Source organism: Esox lucius, chromosome 19, assembly GCF_011004845.1.
Source record: "Esox lucius isolate fEsoLuc1 chromosome 19, fEsoLuc1.pri, whole genome shotgun sequence".
NCBI classification, from domain to species: Eukaryota; Metazoa; Chordata; class Actinopteri; order Esociformes; family Esocidae; genus Esox; species Esox lucius.
The window spans coordinates 20633616-20655158 of NC_047587.1; the positions used below are offsets into that span (position 1 = coordinate 20633616).

The 21543-nt window shown below is 44.2% G+C and overlaps 1 protein-coding gene across 1 annotated transcript in view; it reads right to left on the reverse strand.

Moving 5' to 3' along the window:
- The window catches only part of ptprq (protein tyrosine phosphatase receptor type Q), a 45589-nt gene that overhangs the window by 17675 nt on the left and 6371 nt on the right, over positions 1–21543 (reverse strand). Inside the window, exons 11-35 of the mRNA XM_034288089.1 lie at positions 20652–20781; positions 20158–20311; positions 19625–19731; positions 17682–17782; positions 16263–16428; positions 15831–16091; positions 15097–15257; positions 12722–12833; positions 12168–12276; positions 11906–12020; positions 11542–11580; positions 7800–7869; positions 7512–7711; positions 4661–4889; positions 4089–4217; positions 3706–3852; positions 3352–3515; positions 2822–3008; positions 2156–2293; positions 1888–2049; positions 1620–1799; positions 1337–1444; positions 969–1250; positions 309–417; positions 54–226 (exon numbers count right to left, since the gene is read on the reverse strand). Coding sequence (XP_034143980.1) covers positions 54–226; positions 309–417; positions 969–1250; positions 1337–1444; positions 1620–1799; positions 1888–2049; positions 2156–2293; positions 2822–3008; positions 3352–3515; positions 3706–3852; positions 4089–4217; positions 4661–4889; positions 7512–7711; positions 7800–7869; positions 11542–11580; positions 11906–12020; positions 12168–12276; positions 12722–12833; positions 15097–15257; positions 15831–16091; positions 16263–16428; positions 17682–17782; positions 19625–19731; positions 20158–20311; positions 20652–20781 — 3733 coding nt within the window. The remainder of the gene's footprint in view (positions 1–53; positions 227–308; positions 418–968; positions 1251–1336; positions 1445–1619; positions 1800–1887; positions 2050–2155; positions 2294–2821; positions 3009–3351; positions 3516–3705; positions 3853–4088; positions 4218–4660; positions 4890–7511; positions 7712–7799; positions 7870–11541; positions 11581–11905; positions 12021–12167; positions 12277–12721; positions 12834–15096; positions 15258–15830; positions 16092–16262; positions 16429–17681; positions 17783–19624; positions 19732–20157; positions 20312–20651; positions 20782–21543) is intronic.

The window sequence follows — 21543 nt, forward strand, 5'->3', positions numbered from 1 at the left end:
GTTTACTGTGTTTCTGGTGTGTGTGTGTGTGTGTGTGTGAGAGAGCCTCTCACCATCCTCCAGTGTGGTGATGTTCAGTGGGTCGCTGCTGTGGTTTCCGGGCCCCATACGAGTGTGTGACTTCACCACCACAGTGTACTGTGCAAACTTCCTCAGATGTGTGATCTGGGAGTGGGCCACGGGCGTGGTCAGGTTGAGGAAGTGGGTGGAGTTTCGCAGCTCAAGGCTGTAAATGAAATCCAAGTTAACCTACAGCATATGCAGTCATCATGACACAGTTCCAGCTCAGGAGCCATGCAGAGACGTGCCTGTAGTGTGTGATGACTCCGTTGGGCACCAGGGGGGGCTGCCAGGTCACGTTCACCTCACTGGGACTGACGGACATGTAGGACAGGCTGTATGGAGGACTGCCCGGGACTAGGGACCAGACACACACACACACACACACTTCAGCATAAGGTGTTCGTGTGTGCCTGTATCGAGAGTGTATGCAAGTTTAGTTAGACTGTGTATGTGTGTATGCTTAACAGACAATGCAACAGGGAGTTAACCAGGGTCTCCCTCCTTCCTGACAGAAACGGAAGGTCCTATTGGCTGAGGAAACCAACAGGAAACTAGACATACTGGTCAGACCTCAATTACCTGACTGGAGCTCAGATTCTGATATCGGGGCAATCTGGTAGCACTGATATTGGCAGCCTCGGCCATGTATTGGCTTACAGCATGTGGCCTTCAGATTGTGGGCCTGCCATAGATGGCGACACACAGTGGCCCCAAATGTATTGTGATCCTAGCGACGCCTCTGACGACGCATTTGGCAGCCTATTCATTTGAACAAGGTACTTTCTGTATCATTGAGTGTCCATTCATACAGCGACCTTAAGAACTGAATGTACATTTCCTTTGTGGATCCAAATAAAGTATTTAAAATGAGTTTTGTGTGAGTGTTTTGGGGTGTGAAGACTCACCATCTTCCCCAGACAGCATAGTGAGTGTTTCTGAAATCTGGTTCCCATGTCCAAGGCGTGTGTATGCTCTGACAGAGACATTGTAGTAGGAGTAGGGCATAAGCCCTGTCAAAGTCACTCTTGGGACAGTGGTGTTCAACAACGCCACATACGACTGGTTCTCATACAGGACCTCATACTGCTGGATCACCCCATTGGCTCTCTCTGGAGGCGACCAGGACAGGGTGCTGGTGGATGGAGAGGTGTCCACCAATGTTAACCCTATGGGTGGGGAATCCGGTTCTGAGGACAGAGGGAGATCATCAGATTCTCAATTGCTCTGGAGCCACACAATAACAAAGGAGTGTGTGTGTGTCCATGTTACGTACCGTCCTCAGGAGTGACAACAAAGATATCGTCCAGATTAGACAGAGAGCCCTCACCAACCACTGTAGATGCAGCAACTCGCAGTTTATAACCTGTATACTTCTCCAGCCCTGAAACACATTAAGCAGGTTATAACCTGTATACTTCTCCAGCCCTGAAACACATCAAGCAGGTTATAACCTGTATACTTCTCCAGTCCTGAAACACATCAAGCAGGTTATAACATGTATACTTCTCCAACCCTGAGAGCAAGGCATATGTACAGTGTGTGTGTGTGTGTGTTACCTGTGAGCAGTATGCTTGTCTCCAGCGTATGTCTCTGAAAAGCCTGGTTGCTGTGCAAGTTGAGTCCGTAGACGGCGTAGTGTGTGATTCGTCCATTGGGGTTTAGGGGCGGAGACCAAGTGACCAGGATTGAAGTGGAGCTTACATTCTGATAGGACACGCCCACCACCGAGCTAGGAACTACGACAATGACACCAGACAACATAAACAGCTGTGCACGGCAATGACACACCTACAGACAGCGGGGATACGGTGGATCTGTGTGTACCTTCCTCGTTGGTCTTCTCAGCAACATGTGTGGCAGGTCCCTCTCCAACTGGGGTTGCTGCGGTAACGATGAACGTGTATTCAGTGAAGGGACTGAGACCAGAGACCAGGTAAGACAGCCACTCAGACTGCATGTCTATCACCTCCTTCCTCATATCCACTCCTACAACACACACATTCTGTTAATCAGCGTCTGAACACCGTTATTAGGATTAGGACAGTGTTAAATGGTTTTCCATGTGGAAAGGATAGAGGTTAAAGGTGAGTACCTCTCGGGGTGCTGGAGGCTGCAGAGCGTGTGGAAAAGCGTGGCTGGCCGGAGGTGAGCTGATCAGGCTGTGAGTGAGCGGTGAGCCAGGGGACTGCAGTAGGCAGGGGTGAGGAGGTCAAGGAGAGGGCAGGGGTCCCTGAGGTCACAGGGTCAAAGGTCAAGGGAGAGGAAACTGAACGGTAAGAGGCTTGGTCGGTCCCAGATCGAGGGCCAATACTATTTAGAGTGGGGATCTCAGTGACCCTCGGGTTAATAGTACTGATGTGGTCATGTTTTGGGTATGTCTTGCTGATGTGATCAAGGTTAGGGTCAGTGTTACTGTGGTGGTTGAGGTTAGGGTTAGTATTAGTGATGTGGTCCAGGTTAGGGTTAGTATTAGTGATGTGGTCCAGGTTAGGGTTAGTATTTGTGATGGGGTCCAGGTTAGGGTTAGTATTAGTGATGTGGTCCAGGTTAGGGTTAGTATTTGTGATGGGGTCCAGGTTAGGGTTAGTATTAGTGATGTGGTCCAGGTTAGGGTTAGTATTAGTGATGGGGTCCAGGTTAGGGTTAGTATTAGTGATGGGGTCCAGGTTAGGGTTAGTATTAGTGATGTGGTCCAGGTTAGGGTTAGTACTAGTGATGTGTTCCAGGTTATTGTTAAGGTCAGGGCTGGTTTTAGTACTCTGCGTGCGGCCGGTTGAGGTGATCGCCATTCTGCTGGTGAAGACTGAGTGGTCGGGGAGGGTGACTGTGAATGAACGCGGGTAATTGGTCAGGCTGAGGTCAGCTGATCTCTTACGCCGCAGTGATTCAGCAGGGATACCTGGAGTAGGAGTTCTGTCACCAAGGCTATCAGTGTGATTTAGATCCTAAAGACAAATGGAAAACATTAGGCACACATACTCTCTCTCTCTCACACACACACACACTCACACAGTTGTCTTTCTATTGTTGTGGGGACCAGAAAAAAAAGTCATACTCCCTAACACTAACCTGCCCCTACCCTTAACATAACCTAACCCTCACCTCAATAACCTAACATTTATGTTTAAACATAATCTAGCCCTATTGCCTACAGTTGCACTAACCCATAACGCAAAAACCTTTATGTAACCTAAATTCTAACACTAATTGACCCTAAACCTTTGCCTTAAGACGGAAATTGTCTGGTCCAAATTGATCATCTGAACCAAAGCCCAAACACACAGGTACCTGAGATCCGATCAGGGTGATGTCCTGCAGCAGTGTGTTGTCAGACAGAACCAGGATTCTGTAATGTGTAATCGGACCATTGGGCTGGGCAGGACTTCTCCAAGTCACACGCACAGACACTGAGTTTACTGCCACTGCCTGTAGAGCCTGCACAGCACTGGGAGCTACACACACACGCACGCACACACACGCGCAAACACACACACGCACACACGCACATACGCACGCACACGCACACACACACACACACGCGCACACACACACACACGCGCACACACGCACGCACACACAATGTTAGAAAGCAACAAGAGGAGGCCCAGCGCATCACTGTAGAAGACAGGTGTGTGACCCTACCCTCCGCGGGGGTCAGTAGAGTGATAAGGGCCTCCGGACCCAGCAGGCCAGCAGATCTCGCCTGAACCACCACTCTGTAGGTTGTGTATGGAGTCAGACCGGAGTACATAAAGTGTAGGTCAGCAGTGCTGTTCTCATAGAGAACCCCTGAAACACACGCACACACACGCACAAACACACACAAACACACACACACACACACACACAAACGTTTTCACTTATTCAGGTGACTCACAGGAGAAATAAAGGTTAAGTATGTTGCCTTAAGCCACAGTGATCTGGAAACCTCAGGTCATTTAAGTCTACAAGTACTTTAAAATGAGTGTTGTATATGTGTGTGTGTGGGCGTGCACGCGTGTGTATGTGTGTGTGTGTGTGTGTACCTATAGGGCCATATAGATAGATGACGTAGCTGAAGCGTCCAGTAATTATGGTTGGAGGGTCCCAAGAGACAGCAAATGAGGTTGACGTCACATTCCATACGGACAGGTTGTGAGGAGGGTCTTCTGGGGCTGAAGCATGCACACACGCACACACACACGCACACACGCACACACACACAGACACACACACACACACACACACACACACATACACTTGTTTTACTATAATTTAAAACACCTAACCTTAAATCTACCCTTCATCTTTACCCCACTTAAACCACTAGAACCCTGACATTAACCACAAACCTACAAAACCAAAAGTGAGGACCGGCAAAGTGTTGTGATTTACCTTGGGTAAGAACGCACACACCATCACACACCCACACACACATTCAAACATGCACACACACACAAACGCACATTAACATGAAGACGCAGGGTATCCTGAGAGATAGAGATTTTGTAGAGAACTAAATGGATAGGCATATAGAAATTTAAATTAACTGTAGACAGTTATAGAAATAGATAGCTGTGGAGAAATGGTGCGGATGTGTGTGTGTGTGACAGTGTACCTGACTCAGGCATGCGAACCATGGTAGAGGCCACCTGTCCCTCCCCTTCGGAGGTAAAAGCGGACACTTCAAAGACGTATGCAGTGTAGGGCCGCAGCTGGTCCACCCCTACGGATATTGGTACAGCCCAGGTAGCAGCAGGCGGGACAGCTGACAGGGTGATAGGAGGAGAGGAGGCAGTCACCTCCGACGGACTGGGAGTCCCACGAGACAAGATATCTGCTGCATCCTACACACACACACACACACACACACACGCATGCGCACACTAGGTATTTACAGGGCGGTCACCACATTTGATAAGGACAGCTTCAGTCCTAACCTACCCCTAGCACTCTGTTGAGTCAGAGACATTAGGAAAGCTTCCTGATAAAGGATTTATGATTGAAATGGTGGAGGGCAGGTTGTGGTGCCAAGAACATCTTTACAGTTGGAACTCTTCATTAATAAGTCCACAAACTTCTCTTCATTTAAATCATTTTGCGTCTACTCTCCAGAGACTAGTTAGGGAATTTGGGAAGAGGGCCATTTGGTGTTTGTTGAGAATAAGACTATGAGCCAGAGACGACCCGGGCAGGAGAAAGATGTTTAAAACGTTAGGACAACGAAAGGAGGACAATTCCTTGACCTAGCCTCCTTTTTCGTCAACTCCCACATCTCTCCCAAAGTACTTAGTGAAATCTAAGCCCTGAATTTCTCCAATCAGAGAGACTTAGGAAACTGCACATCCTTTTCTTGCAAATTGTTCAAAACAATGTTTGGATTTCCACTACGAAGGACCAATTAAATTTTGAGTCTAATCATCATATAAAGAGAGGAGATGGGGAATAATACAAAAGAACACAGCAATCCTCAGCTTATATAACCCTAAACACACTTTCTACAAAATCACTGGATTCCTGAAATAGCTTGTTGAAGTTTCCCACAATGTGCCCTCCCTAACATCACGGCCAAGTAACAGACCATCATACCAGTTAATGTAGTTTCCATCACTAAATATAGTGTATAAGAATCTCAATGTGAGGAATAATTCAAGTGAACGACTAAATCATATTCATGGATCTGTGACTATGTCCATATACAGTGGGGAGAACAAAGGCTTCTTTTTCTTAATGAAGCCCTACTGTTCTACACTCATTACCTGTATTAACTGCACCTGTTTGAACTTGTTACCTGTATAAAAGACACCTGTCCACGCACTCAATCAAACAGACTCCAACCTCTCTAAAATGGCCAAGACCAGAGAGCTGTGTTAGGACATCAGGGATGAAATTGTAGACCTGCACAAGGCTGGGATGGGCTACAGGACAATAAGCAAGCAGCTTGGTGAGAAGGCAACAACTGTTGGCGCAATTATTAGAAAATGGAAGAAGTTCAAGATGACGGTCAATCTCCCTCGGTCTGGGGCTCCATGCAAGATCTCAACTCGTGGGGCATTAATGATCATGAGAAAGGTGGGGGATCAGCCCAGAACTACATGGCAGGACCTGGTCAATGACCCGAAGAGAGCTGGGACCACAGTCTCAAAGAAAACCATTGGTAACACACTACGCTGTCATGGATTGAAATCCTGCAGCGCACGCAAGGTCCCCCTGCTCAAGCCAGCGCATGTCCAGGCCCATCTGAAGTTTGCCAATGACCATCTGGATGATCCTGAGGAGGAATGGGAGAAGGTCATGTGGTCTGATGAGACAAGAATAGAGCTTTTTGGTCTAAACTCCACTTGTTTGGAGGAAGAAGAAGGATGAGTACAATCCCAAGAATACCATCACAACCGTGAAGCATGGAGGTGGAAACATCATTCTTTGGGGATGCTTTTCTGCAAAGAAGACAGGACGACTGCACCGTATTGAGGGGAGGATGGATGGGGCCATGTATCGCGAGATCTTGGCCAACAACCTCCTTCCCTCAGTAAAAGCATTGAAGATGGGTCGTGGCTGGGTCTTCCAGCATGACAATGACCCGAAACACACAGCCAGGGCAACTAAGGAGTGGCACCGTAAGAAGCATTTCAAGGTCCTGGAGTGGCCTAGCCAGTCTCCAGACCTGAACCCACTAGAAAATCTTTGGAGGGAGCTGAAAGTCTGTATTGCCCAGCGACAGCAACGAAACCTGAAGGATCTGGAGAAGGTTTGTATGGAGGAGTGGGCCAAAATCCCTGCTGCAGTGTGTGCAAACCTGATCAAGAACAACAGGAACCGTATGATCTCTGTAATTGCAAACAAAGGTTTCTGTACCAAATATTAAGTTCTGCTTTTCTGATGTATCAAATACAAATGTCATGCAATAAAATGCAAATTAATTACTTAGAAATCATAGAATGTGATTTTCTTTATTTAAAAAAATGACAGACTTCTATATGCTTTGTAAGTGGTAAAACCTGCAAAATCGGCAGTGTATCAAATACTTGTTCACCCCTCTGTACATTCCTGTGGTATAAATAAGATGGGTTCATTGCTTTTTTGAGTATATTCTGTGTTAATTATTAGTTTATTCTGAAATGTATAACAGTAATAACAGTGAAAGTAGGTAATGAACAATATTCCCAATGCTGTTTTATCCCCACCCCAAACAATAACTCTAACCTAAACACAGGATGAACACTGCCCAAAACGCCTCAATAACACTTCTAATGTTGACGTGAGATATTAAGATCTTGCTGGAATACTAAAAGACAGAGAGAATGCGGGAGACAGTGGGGGGCCAGTTGCACTGCTCTGTTTAGACCACCACATAGTCTTTTCTTTAAGTTTAAAAAGCCCATCCATCACGGTGGACCAACGGTCTTGGAAGTAGTCACGGATAAAGCAGGTAGAGGAAGGCAGAGAGCGACACGGAGAGGCATACGTACGTTACAGTGTGGTAGTGCTCCGGTCATGATTTCCTCAGCATCCACCTCCAGCATGCGAACGGTCTGACCGGTACGAGCGTGTTTGGCTTTGACGGCAAACTTGGTGATCAGACCGTTGATGCGGAGCGGTAAGAACCAGGTGACCACGACAAACGTGTGGTTCTGAGCAAACGCTGTCAGGTTAGTCACCAGGCCGGGGGCTTGAAAAGAGATGGAGAAACAGATGTATTGGCTTTGTGTGTGACTGTGTATGTATGGGTTGTCGTCAGGTAATTAGAGGATACCTACGAGCCTCATTGGTTTTGATGTAAAGAGACTTGCTAAAAGGTCCAACACCAGCAGAGTTTTCTGCTGCCACCTGAACAGTAAGAGAGAGACATTATTAAGTCAGCATACAGGACAGCATACTAAATGTTTCCACTGTCAGTAACATTCTGACCCTAACACTACTGCAGTACGGTGGTGTGGGACACATCTCTGATCCTTGCTTTAGCAAATTAGATAAATGCGACATGCCATGCAGTTCCCGTACCAGGGCATGATTCAGCCAGGCAGGAGGATCTCCATACAGCACCACTAGCATTTCAAGCGGCTTGCCAAACCTCATCTGTCACCTTAGGAAATAGATCCACTGTTGTACCCTATTTACAGCATTGGTGGTGTTGATAGTGCCCGACAAGTCCTCTGTGAGTACACAGGAACTTCAAACACCTGACTCTCTTCACTTTGTTGATGTAGATCGGGGCACGTTTGCTCCTCTGTTTCCAGAAGTCAGCAATCTTCTTCAAGTCAATAATTTGTTTTGCGGATGTTGTTGTCCTGGCACCAGACTGCTATATTGATTCCGTCCTACTTGTAAGCCGACTCATCATCAGGCCTACAGCCATGGTGCTAGTCCAACAGTCTCAGCTGCTTCCTCCATTTCAATTTCATTTACTGTAGGTTGGGTGTGATTTTGGCCAACTGCTATTTCAGCACGCTAACTCTCCTATCTATTACCTTTCATTAAAGCAAACTACCAAAACATATATTTAAATATACAGTATATACTTTTCTTTATTAAAAGAGTCAGTAAGGACAGATTGTTGCCAGTCCTCATAGCCTTAGATAAGCCCATTAAAAAGTCCAATACCCAGTTGCACAGCGGGATGTCCAGATCTGAGCATGGTAATGAATTTGAAGGGAACAGTAGTTTTGAATGCTGAACTACAGACCATAAACAGCATTATCATGTAGGTGTGTTGTGGCTCTTTGAATAGCAATGAAAATGTCTCCGTTGATCGGTTTTGTCAGTAGGCCATGTGGAGTGGATCCAGTGATCCTGATAGTCTTCCTCTGATGTGGGTCATGACAAACCCATCGAAGGACTTTGTCATGTCTTTTTTTGGACACTAGGACAATGGTGGCCTCCATGAAGCAAATGGGAATTACAGCTTGTGACAAGGTTGAAGATCTCCTGGTTGGCACACACTCTGAGGAGGCGCAAGAGCCTTTCCCGTTGGCTCATTGCTGTGTACTTCATAGCGAGTGAAGAATGCAGAATTCATGCAGGTCAACTTTCCCATGTGGTTTGTTTTAGATTTATTTGGATAAAATATTCCATGACAAAGAAAATTGCATCTGGTTGAAAGGACTCCCATATTCATATGCAGTTTTGCTAGCTAATTTGGTCAGCTAACATACACAAAGCTGATTCTTCAGCAGTTGCACGTTTACAAACCAGAAACGTGGCAGTTTGGCTAGGATAGCTTGATGTGTCCCTTTCCTACCCTAACCCAGGTTACATTAATGTTTACTTCGGCCAGTTCTGCTGGAACAGGCAAGCTTGCAGGTAATAGGAGTCGATGGAGATAGGGGTTGAGGGCCTGCAAGCACTGATCAAGGTCTGGTAGATATTTTCTTAAACCAAAAACATTACTCAGTTAATTAACCATTTGTTAAGTAACAAATTATTGCACAAACAGCTTGAGAAAACAAAGAAAAATTGACACAAAACACACCAAACAAAAGTAAAGTTATGTGGTAACCAAGAAATTACACCTTACAAAGCTCTGACATTTTGTTTTCAGATAATTTGACACACATACACACATTCACACACACAAACTCCCTTGCCTGTCATGCTAAGCAGTGTTATGGCCATTAAGGAATAATGTATTCAAAAACAATTAACAATCCTCTCATACAGAGTATTGAAAGAAGAGTCTGTGGAAACAGAACAGCATGGCTGATCCATAGATCTGTTTACAATTAATTATTTAATTGCAATCAATTATTCAACCAGATCAAGATAATAGTTTCTGAGTCTGTGTCCGTAACGCACAACTGCATATACACTGTTCTCAAACGACTCTCTTGTACAAACCCGATTCCAAAAAAGTTGGGACACTGTACAAATTGTGAGTAAAAAAGGAATGGAATAATTTACAAATCTTATAAACTTATATTTAATTCACAATAGAATATAGATAACATATCGAATGTTGAAAGTGAGACATTTTGTAATGTCATGCCAAATATTGGCTCATTTTGGATTTCATGAGAGCTACACATTCCAAAAAAGTTGGGACAGGTAGCAATAAGAGGCTGGAAAAGTTAAATGTACAGATAAGGAACAGCTGGAGGACAAATTTGCAACTTGATTGGGTATAAAAAGAGCCTCAGAGTGGCAGTGTCTCTCAGAAGTCAAGATTGGCAGATCACCAATTCCCCCAATGCTGCAGTGAAAAATAGTAAAGGGGTATCAGAAAGGGGTTTCTCAGAGAAAAATTGCAAAGAGTTTGAAGTTATCATCAAGGCCGGAAAACATACTGGATGCCCGTGATCTTCGGGCCCTCAGACGGCACTGCATCACATACAGGAATGATACTGTAATGGAAATCACAACATGGGCTCAGGAATACTTCCAGAAAACATTGTCGGTGAACACAATCCACCGTGCCATTCGCCCTTGCCGGCTAAAACTCTATAGGTCAAAAAAGAAGCTGTATCTAAACAGGATCCAGAAGCGCAGGCGTTTTCTCTGGGCCAAGGATAATTTAAAATGGACTGTGGCAAAGTGGAAAAGTGTTCTGTGGTCAGACAAATCAAAATTTGAAGTTCATTTTGGAAAACTGGGACGCTATGTCATCCGGACTACAGAGGACAAGGACAACCCAAGTTGTTATCAGCGCTCAGATCAGAAGCCTGCATCTCTGATGGTATGGGGTTGCATGAGTGCGTGTGGCATGGGCAGCCTACACATCTGGAAAGGCACTATCAATGCTGACAGTTATGATATCCAAGTTCTAGAACAACATATGCTCCCATCCAGACGTCGTCTCTTACAGGAAAGACCTTGCATTTTCCAACATGACAATGCCAGACCACATACTGCATCAATTACAATGTCATGGCTGCATAGAAGAAGGATCCGGGTACTGAAATGGCCAGGCTGCAGTCCAGATCTTTCACCCATAGAAAACATTTGGCGCATCATAAAGAGGAAGGTGCAACAAAGAAGACCTAAGACAGTTGAGCAACTAGAAGCCTGTATTAGACAAGAATGGGACAACATTCCTATTCATAAACTTGAGCAACTTTTCTCCCCAGTCCCCAGACATTTGCAGTCTGTTATAAAAAGAAGAGGGGATGCCACACAGTGGTAAACATGGCCTTGTCCCAACTTTTTTGACATGTGTTGATGCCATGAAATTTAAAATCAACGTATTTTTCCCTTAAAGTGAAACATTTTCTCAGTTTAAACATTTGATATGTTATCTATGTTGTATTCTGAATAAAATATTGAAATTTGAAACTTCCACATCATTGCATTCTGTTTTTATTCACAATTGTACAGTGTCCCAACTTTTTTGGAATCGGGAACAGAGAGAAAGAGTGAGAGAGAGAAACCAACTGAGATAGAGAGACAGGGGGAACACATCAAAATGCCATCCAAAATAACATAAAACTCAACATCCCAATCAAGATCGGCCTGAGAACAATCAGTCATAGAGCTTTATTCCCTCTATGGGTGTGAGGCACACTTTACCATTGTTTCCATGACAGCACATTTCAACACTGGACAGGGCTGCAGTCATTACGGATTTGGCCAAAGATGAGGAGCACAGTGGGACCAGGGTGACCAGCAAGTTTTACAGACCAGCGAGGAACAGACAGATGACAAAAACAGACAGATGACAGAAACAGACTGATGAGAGAAACAGACAGATGACAGAAACAGAAAGATGATAGAGACAGACAGATGAGAGAAACAGATAGATGATGGAAACAGATAGATGAGAGAAACAGATAGATGAGAGAAACAGATGGATGTTGGAAACAGATGGATGTTGGAAACAGACAAATGAGAGAAACAGATATGAGACCTTGCTGTGTACTGTCTTGAGAGTTACCTGGATGTTATAGGTAGAACCTGGTAAAAACAGGTTCAGGAGGGTCTCAGTGTCAGGTAGGGGTTTCGGAGCCTCTTTGAAGGTGGTGTCTGGATAAGGACACATCTCTTTGTACCTGCAATTAAAGATATATATTTTTTATTTCAACACCAGTTGATATACAAACAATTGAATCTAAAACATTTTTAAGTATATAGCACAATAGATTAGCTTCATTACAATGACAGCAGTGTAAAAGGAGTCTTATCTGAGTCAACATCACCTGATCACATAACCGTGGACGTGGGAGTCATGGGGCATGACCCAGGACAGAAGGATCCCATTGGAGCCTACTCTCTCACCCTCTAGATTGTTTGGGGCGGATGTTGGGGCTAGGAGAAGAGAAGGGGAGGAAAGGACAACAGAGAAAAGACGGCATCTGTTCAGGCAAAATTCTCCAAAATCTCCTGAAAGTCTGTCAGATATGTCATACATAACAGTCGATTTAACAAATTGTGAGGACTATGAGAGAGGTTGTGACATATCCTCTTGCTCCAGATACTGCTGTTACTGTTTGGTAGTGGGTGAACCAACTGTGTGTGTGACCTGACTGCTCTATTCTCGTGAATGGACCCTCAGAGGTCTGGCATTTCATTGACATTTACTAGCACCCTTTATCGTACTTAGCACAGGGTTAGAGTTACCACACACACACACACACACACACTCACACAGGTTGGAAGATAATAAACATTATCAGCAGAGGGCAGCAACAGAGCAATGATTCCTCAGAGCGGATAAATCTATGGGTCAACTGTAGGCCTATGTGCATCTCACCGGTCTCCATGGTGGTGATTATGCGGCTGACCGGTGGGCTGAGGTTGGACGAGGAGGCGGCGGTCACCATGACCGTAAACGTGGTTCGAGGACTCAGACTGGATACATCTGCCTGAGGAGAGACCACATGATTAGAACCTTCCCACAAACACCACATTTTTATGTATGTGGTTGCATATATCAGTGTGTGGGCACACATGGAGCAATCTAACCTGTGAGTGAGTGTATCCCAGGAAACATGTAAAGAACAGCAGGAAGGTGAAGGCCATGTTTGAGTTTGCCCAGTTAGCTGTTAGCTGGTCGGAGGCAGCAGTTAATCCAGTTAGTTGGTCAGAAGCAGCAGATAATCCAGTTAGCTATTAGCTGGTCAGAGGCAGCTGTTAATCCAGTTAGTTTTAAAATGGTCAGAAGCAGAAGTTAATCCAGTTAGCTTTTAGCTGGTCAGAGGCAGCAGTTAATCCAGTTAGCTATTAGCTGGTCAGAGGCAGCAATTAATCCAGTTAGCTGTTAACTGTTCAGAGGCAGCAGTTAATCCAGTTAGCTGTTAGCTGTTCAGAGGCAACAGTTCTGTTAATTGGTCAGAGGCAGGAGGCTAGAAAGAGGCAGTGTTTGTGGTGTCCAGCTATATAGCCATGAACTCAATGTTCTTGGTTAGATGGCTTAGAGGTAAGGATTTTAGGTTGCAGTTTTTCAGTCCAGTGTGGTCAACAATTTATTTACAGCAGTTAGATCTTTGTGCATTAGTCTAGGACTAATTTAGTAAGCTATTTCACATTTAGCTGGTAAGAGTTTCAGGGCGATATAGAAATGTAGTAAAAGAGTTGGTTAGCTACAGCAGTAGTAGTCATAGTCTGGGGTACATCAACAGGTTAGCAACAGTAGTAGTTTTAGTACAACCCTTGAGTACATTAACAGGTTTGCAACAGCAGTAGTAGTTTTACTACAACACATGGGTACATTAACAGGTTAGCAACAGCAATAGTAGTTTTAGTACAACACTCGGATACATCAACAGGTTAGCAACTGCAGTAGTAGTTTTAGTACAACCTGGGGTACATCAACAGGATAGCAACAGCAGTAGTAGTTTTAGTACAACCCTTGGGTACATCAACAGGTTAGCAACAGCATAAGCTGTCGTAGTCCAGCCCTAAGGTATATCAACAGAGGTAGTAGTTGTAGTCCAACCATGAAGAAGCAACAGGTGAGCTGAAGCCGTTATATTTGTAGTCCTGCCTTTGGGTTGTAACAGGTTTGCTACAGCAGTAGAAATAGTTGTCCTGCACTGCAAGTAACCCAGTCCACCTTTAGCAGTATGTCCAATGGTAAGCAGTTAGGTTCAGAAAGAAGCAGAGCAGTGTGTACACCATGCCTCCATGTAGGCAAACTCACTCATTCTCTATTTCTCTGGGGAGAACAGTTTCCCCAAATGAATGATTCAGGGTTGAGCTCAGGAGGCCTGCCTAATAAATAATGAGCTATTACTAAACCTGTGTGTGTGTGTGTGTGTGCGTTAGGTTACACTGGAGGGTATCTGACACCTGACTGCTGAGCAGGGTTGGACGTGGGTGGGTGAGGGAGAGGTATGTGTTTGTGTGTGTGTTGTGATTGTGTGTGTGCATATACCTCACCATAAATTAGTGGTGTTGAAGTTTGCAGAATCCTGTTAACTCCTCCCGTCTCCACTGGTGCTGATAACATCTACCGTGCAAAATGAATTCCATGTGTGTGTGTGTGGGCGTGTGTGTGTATGTTTCTATGTGTGTCTGTAATAAGTTTTTAATGCTGTTATGAAAAGCCAAGTGATGTCTTTGTATATTTACTGCTAAAGAATTGGTATAGGGTCCTCCATAAATATTGGGACAGTAAAGTAAAAATGGCTATTTTTGCTGTAAACTGAAAATTATTCAAAAATGAATATGAGGCAGAAGACAGAATGTCACATTTGATGTCAGTCTGTCTCATAGTTATTTCCATATACAATGGGGGGATGGAACACTGACAATGCTGTTATTCTTAGTTGGTAAAACATGTAAGTGTTGAAATGGACAGAAATGAAAGGTGGCATTCTTAACTTCTGTATTGTCACATGCCTTGAGTGGAAACAAAAAAATATCCGTTTTGACTTTACTGTCCCAATACTTATGGAGGGCACTGTACATAATCAGAACATTTTAATATCTTGATGAAAATGTTGACCTTAAAAGGCCATTCTCTTTTAATCTCAACCCGCCAAACTCATCCTAGCCATCGTGTTTCAACATCCTATTGCTTGCTGTTTGGGGTTTTAGTCAAGGCATCTGTGAAAGAACTGTGATAACTGCTGAGTAAAAGGGCTTTATATTATCCATGTTAATGATTGGTTGCGTGTAGGATACCTGTACATGTCCATCATTTGTGTGGTAGACAGAGACAGTTCCTTGGTTGGGAAGCAGGCTGATGAGGTACCGCTCCACGCACCCCTCTGACTGTTCCCAACGAAGAGACAACTTCTGGGCAGACACACTCACCACACACAAGCCCCGCACACGGCGTGGCACTGAGAGACAGAGGGAGAGACAGAGGGAGAGACAGAGAGAGAGACAGAGAGAGAGAGAGAGTGTTGAAATCTGGGACAATGTGGACATAACGTGGTATAGTGTGGTCATAGTCTGGTCAGAGTATCCTTATTGTGTGCTTGTAGTGTGCGTGTTAGGGTTAGAGTTAGGGTTAGTGTGTGCAGAGTGTGGTCATAGTGTGTTTATAGTGTAGTCAGAGTGTGGTTAAAGAGTGGTCATAGTGTGTTTATATTGTGGTTTAAGCGTGGTCATAGTGTGGTCAGAGTGTGTTTACAGTGTGTTTAAAGTGCGGTCATAGTATGGTCATAGTGTGGTCATATTGTGGTTATAGTGTAGTTATAGTGTGTCTACAGTGTGGTCATAGTGTGGTCATAGTTTTGTCATAGTGTGGTAAGAGTGAGATTATAGTGTGTATTTAGTGTAGTTATAGTGTGTTTATAGTGTGGTCATAGTGTGGTTATAGTGTGGTTATTGTGTGGTCATAGTGTGTATATAGTGTGGTCAGAGTGTAGTCAAAGTGTGGACAGAGTGGTAGTTGTGTTGCTCTCAGGTACCTGTGGTTATGGTCAAGGAGGCTGCGGTCCCTGCCATTCCTCGTCGGATACGCTTCACACTCATATTGTAGTTACAGCCGTCCTTCAGTCCTGTTACCGTAGCAACCTGCATCTCACTGGAAACTTCGAGCATTTGTGTGTGAGAGCCATTTTCTACAGTTACCCTGTGGAAGTCAAACTGACCAATGGCAGCATCCCACCTCAACACAGCACAGGAAGAGTTAACGTGGAGCAAAAAGAGGGAACACACACGAGCCGGACCTGCAGCAAACACACACGTTAGTATAACATGACATCTGTCTCATCTCACAACCATCACAAATGTCACTAAGCTTTAACATGGCTAGCCACATTTAAAATAAAAATTGTTGATTTGCATTTCTGTGTGTCCGTGTGTGTGTCCATGTGTGCGTGTGTGTGTGTGTGTCTTACGTGTGGAGAACGGTGTAGTGACAGGCTGGCTGGAGTCTGATCCCAACAGGCTCAGGATGGTGATGTTATAATCTGATCCTGGTGTTAGGCCTCCAACCTGGACGCTGTTGGTCTGGAGCAACATTGCACGACACGACAACTTCTCCCCTGACTGACACAACAGTAGCTAAGAAGAACACAAAATATTAGGACTGCAACAAAATCTAATGTTGGAGTTTTGCAAACCAAAAACACAGAGCAACCAGTATCCTGTTTTATCTGTACAGATTCAATTGTCCACCCAGACTAGAAGTCCTTAGATTAGGAAGTTTAAGTTATTAGTAAGGGATAGATTGAGGGTCAGGACTAAGGTTAGGTTTAAGGTTATGTGATAGTGAACAGGGATTTCAGATTTTCCAGTCCGCACAAGGATAAAAAAATGTATGTGCATCTATACAGTATGTGTACTGCTTGGTCATTCTACCTGGCAGTGGCTCTGTGGGGGTCATACATATTTAAAGGGCTGGTAACCAGAGTGGCCCTGCTCTGATAAGTCGCTAGGCAACGACCAGGTGAGTATGTTCTCTGAAAGACTGCAGGTTAATATTACCTGACTCCCTGTTCTGACCCCTGTCCTGACCCCCTGTCCTGGCCCCTGTCCTGGTCCCCGTCCTGGACCCTGTCCTGGCCCCCTGTCCTGACCCCCTGTCCTGGCCCCTGTCCTGGTCCCCGTCCTGGACCCTGTCCTGACCCCCTGTCCTGACCCCCTGTCCTGGCCCCTGTCCTGGCCCCTGTCCTGGTCCCCGTCCTGGACTCTATTCCTGACCCCCTGTCCTGACCCCCTGTCTTGACCCCCTGTCCTGCTTCCTTTTATAAATTATGTGTGGCCCTGCTCTGATGAGTCACTAGGCAATGACCAGGTGAGTATGTTCTCTGGAAGCCTGCAGGTTAATATTACCTGGCTCCCTGTCCTGACCCCCTGTCCTGACGATCTGTCTTGACCCCCTGTCCTGGCCCCTGTCCTGGCCCCTTGTCCTGGCCCCTGTCCTGGCCCCCCGTCCTGCTTCCTTTTATAAAGAACTCATTATGTGTGTTCTCTCTGCAGTGTGCAAGTCGTTTGCCAAGAAGAGAACTTGGGTCTTTAGGATGGGAAATGTCCTGACTACAAAGGCACTTACCTTAAAAGTAGCCTGACTCTAGCCCTGTTAACCCTGGTGTCATGACTACCTTTCCAATCTGGCTCTCAAAACAACATGGCTACCTCATCATCCCCAGCTTCTAGTTGGCTCATTCATCCCCTCTACCTCCCCTTAAAGAAAAACATGTAAAATCCTATAGGTACTACTGTATATGTATGCAATCAATAATTTAAGACACTTTGGATGAGAGTGTCAGCTAAATGACTGCAATGTAAAATGAGAGGAGAAGAGAGTGTCCTACCTTGTACCCCTCCACGCCCCCTACTGGGGCTCCCCAGCTGACAAACACAGATGAGGTCCAATCCTCTTCCAACTGCAACACTTCCTGTGGTGCTCCCGGGACTAAAGAGATACCAACCAGAAACTCTTTTCTCATATGAGCCAGTCAACAAGAAACTAACCCAATCAGAATTAACTGTTCTGTGTTAGTAGTGTATGGATTAAGAGGTGGGTTTGATATGTTTCTTACAGTTTATATTTTTCTGCCAGTTCCCGGGCAGAAATTGTGAAATTTTGGCATTGATTTTGAAAAAATTACTGGTCATGTCTTTTATTTAAGGACAGTGAACATATGAAGCCATTCATTATCACAGTTTTTTGGCTCCTTTTAAAATCATAATGATAACAGAAATCAACCAAATGGCCCTGATCAAAAGTTTCCATACCCTTGAATGTTTGGCTCTGGAAAATTAAAGGTGAATTTCCCACAACTGTGGCTTTTTAAATTTTAATTAGTGTCTGCGTATAAATAGTGAATGAGTTTGATAGCTCTCACATGGATTCACTAAGCAGGGTAGATACTGAGCCATGGGGAGCAGAAAAGAACTGTCAAAAGACCTGTGTAACAAGTTATTGGAACCTTACAAAGATGGAAAATTATATAATAATATATCCAAAGCCTTGCAAATGCCAGTCAGTACTGTTCAATCACTTATTAGGAAAATTCAGGGATCTCTTGATACCAAGCCAAGGTCAAGTAGACAAAGAAAGATTTCAGCCAAAACTGCAAGAAAAATTGTTCAGGATACAATGAAAAACCCACAGGTAACCTTATGAGAAATACAGGCTGCTCTGGAAAAAGACGGTGTGGTTGTTTCAAGGGGGACAAAATGACGATTCTTGAACGAAAATAAGCTGCTGGGTTGAGTTGCCAGCGAGAAGCCTTTACTCCACCAATGCCACAAAAAAGCCTGGTTACAATTTGCCCGACAACACTTTGACACAGCTTCTGGCACACTGTAATTTGATGTGACGAGACCAAAATAGAACGTTATGGTCACACCCATAAGCGTTATGTTTGGAGAGGGTTCAACAAGGCCTATAGTGAACAGAATACCATCCCCACTCTGAAGCATGGTGGTGGCTCACTGATGTTTGGGGGTGTGTGAGCTCTAAAAGCACGGGAATACGGCTGGCTGAATGCAGCGTGTTATCAGAAAATACTGGCCGAAAATGTGCATTCTTCTGCACGAAACTGGGCATGGGACACTCTTGGACTTTCCAGCACAACAACGACCTTAGGCACAAGGCCAAGTTGACCCTCCAGTGGTAACAGCAGAAAAAGGTGAAGGTTCTGGAGTGGCCATCACAGTCTCCTGATCTTAATATCATCAAGCCACACTGGAGAGATCTCAAACTTGCGGTTCATGCAAGACAACCAAAGACTTAGCATGACCTGAAGGCCTTTTGCCAAGACGAATGGGCAGCTATCACCTGCAAGAATTTGTGGCCTCACAGACAACTATTACAAAAGACTGCACGCTGTCATTGATGCTAAAGGGGGCAATACACAATATTAAGAACTAAAGTTATGCAGACTTTTGAACTGGGATCAGTTAATTTTTGTCTTTGTTGCCATGTTTTGTTTTATGATTGTGCCATTCTGTTATGACCTACAGTTGAATGTGAATCCCATAAGAAATAAAAGATGTGTTTTGCCAGTTCACTCATGTTTTCTTTACAGATGGTACATATATTACCAATTCTCCAAGGGTGTGCAGACTTTTGAGCACAACTGTAAATTCAGTGTGAGTGAGATCTTGACTTTAAAATGGAACATAAGCTGGAGAGAAACTGATTACCTCTTCTTACTGGAACAAATCCAAGAAAACGTACAGCTGTTCCCAGGCATATATTTGGAAGTATGTCTGTGTGTGTGTGTGTGTGTGTGTGTCCACAACTCACTGGTGTTGATGCGTATAGAAGTAGGTGTACTCCTCCTCTCTCCATTGCTGCTGATAACATCAACTGTGTAATAGCCTCCTGGAGATAGGTCCTCAAACCTGTAGGACCTACACATAGTAACTCATAGTTAAGTCAGGAACACACACACACACACACACACAATGTTTCTATCCTTGTAAGTACCTGAAACCTAAGCGTAATCTAACCGTAACCGTATTAGCCTAACCTTCTTGCCTAAACCTAACACAACCCTTAATGCATAACCCTAAAACTAACCAGTAAGGAATAAACCTAAAAGTAAACCCATTTCTATACTATTTTACCCTTAACAAAACTGGAAAACAATTTTCCTAGTGAGGACCTGCCCAAAAGTCTTGTAGTGACCAAGTTTGAAGGTTACATTGTCGTTGTGGGGACTTACACATACACAAACTGAAGATATGGATCACAGACACAGGCCGATGTTACCCAGGCAGCAAGTGGAAGCTGGACCAGCGAATAAGAAGACAGCATGCCAGGAGGAGGGGACTTACCACGGCTCTTGGACTGAGAGATTCAGCTGCTGACTGGAGGTTTGGTTCGTGATTGAAAGAATGAAGCCTTTTGCAACGCCCCTAACCTTTCTCCAGCCGACTGTCACAGATGTGGTGGTTTTATTGAGAACAGACACCTTCACTGGACTGGGAGCTGATACACACACACACACACACACACACACACACACACACACAGACACACCTCTGTTTGTTTATCTATCCTTGTGTGGACCTGAAACTTAACACAGAAATGTTATCTTACTGTAACCTAACCTCAATAACCAAAGGTTCTAACACTATACCAAATTATATGTTTTTCTATAAATCTAACCTCTAGCAGATAATCTAAATTACCCTAGTGGAGGGCTCCCAAAACATTTTTTTTATCTGTTTATGTGCTCATAACAATCATGAATGTTAGTACTGTAGGGTTGTGTTTAGCAATGTGGTTTTGTACATGTGTGTGTGGGAGAGAGAGAGTGTGTGTGTACCTGTGGTGATGTTGACTGTAACAGGGGAACTGTCTGTGAAAGACTCTTTCTCTGTCCTCAGAGAGAAGCGGTACAGACTGCCTGGTATCAACCCAGAGAACACTGTCCTGGGAACCGACACCTTCTGGACCTAACACGCACATAAAGTGGATATAAAAAGTCTACACACCCTTGTTAAAATGCCAGGTTCTTGTGGTGCAAAAGAATGAGACAAAGAGAAATCATGTCATAAATGTTTCCACTTTTAATGTGACCCATAATGTGAACGTGAAATCTTTGAGGGTGTGCACACTTATGCAACCAGTTTATTGTAAGGTTTTTATTTTTCATTTTTCCCCCTCAAAGATTTCAGTTTGTTTTTCAATTGAATTGTTCACATTATGGGACACATTAAAAGTGGAAAAAGTTCTGACATGATTTCTCTTTGTCTCATTCTTTTACATCACAAGAACCTGGCATTTTAACCGGGGTGTTTATACCCACTGTATATATTTACACATTACATAGACACACACAACCACAAACTAACTTCACACACACACCTGCAAGACCAACCTGTAAATCAGACAAACTGGTGGGGAAAACATCTACTACCACTTGAGAATCACTTGGGGAAATTGGAAGAACTGTCACCTTTAAATAGATTACCTCAACTCGAAATGTTGTTATGTCAAATTATTTATGTTTTTTTGTAACACTTTCCTATACCTTAATGATTTGTGACCATTTGGAATGGATACCTAACTTGAACTAATTCCATAATTTCAATTCCTAACCATTTATAAAAAAAATTATACAGAAAGAATCATACTGACACCAAGGTTTCTTTTTTAGCTGAGACTTTTGTTACAGCTATGAAAACCAAATAAATACACAGAGTAAAAATACTAAA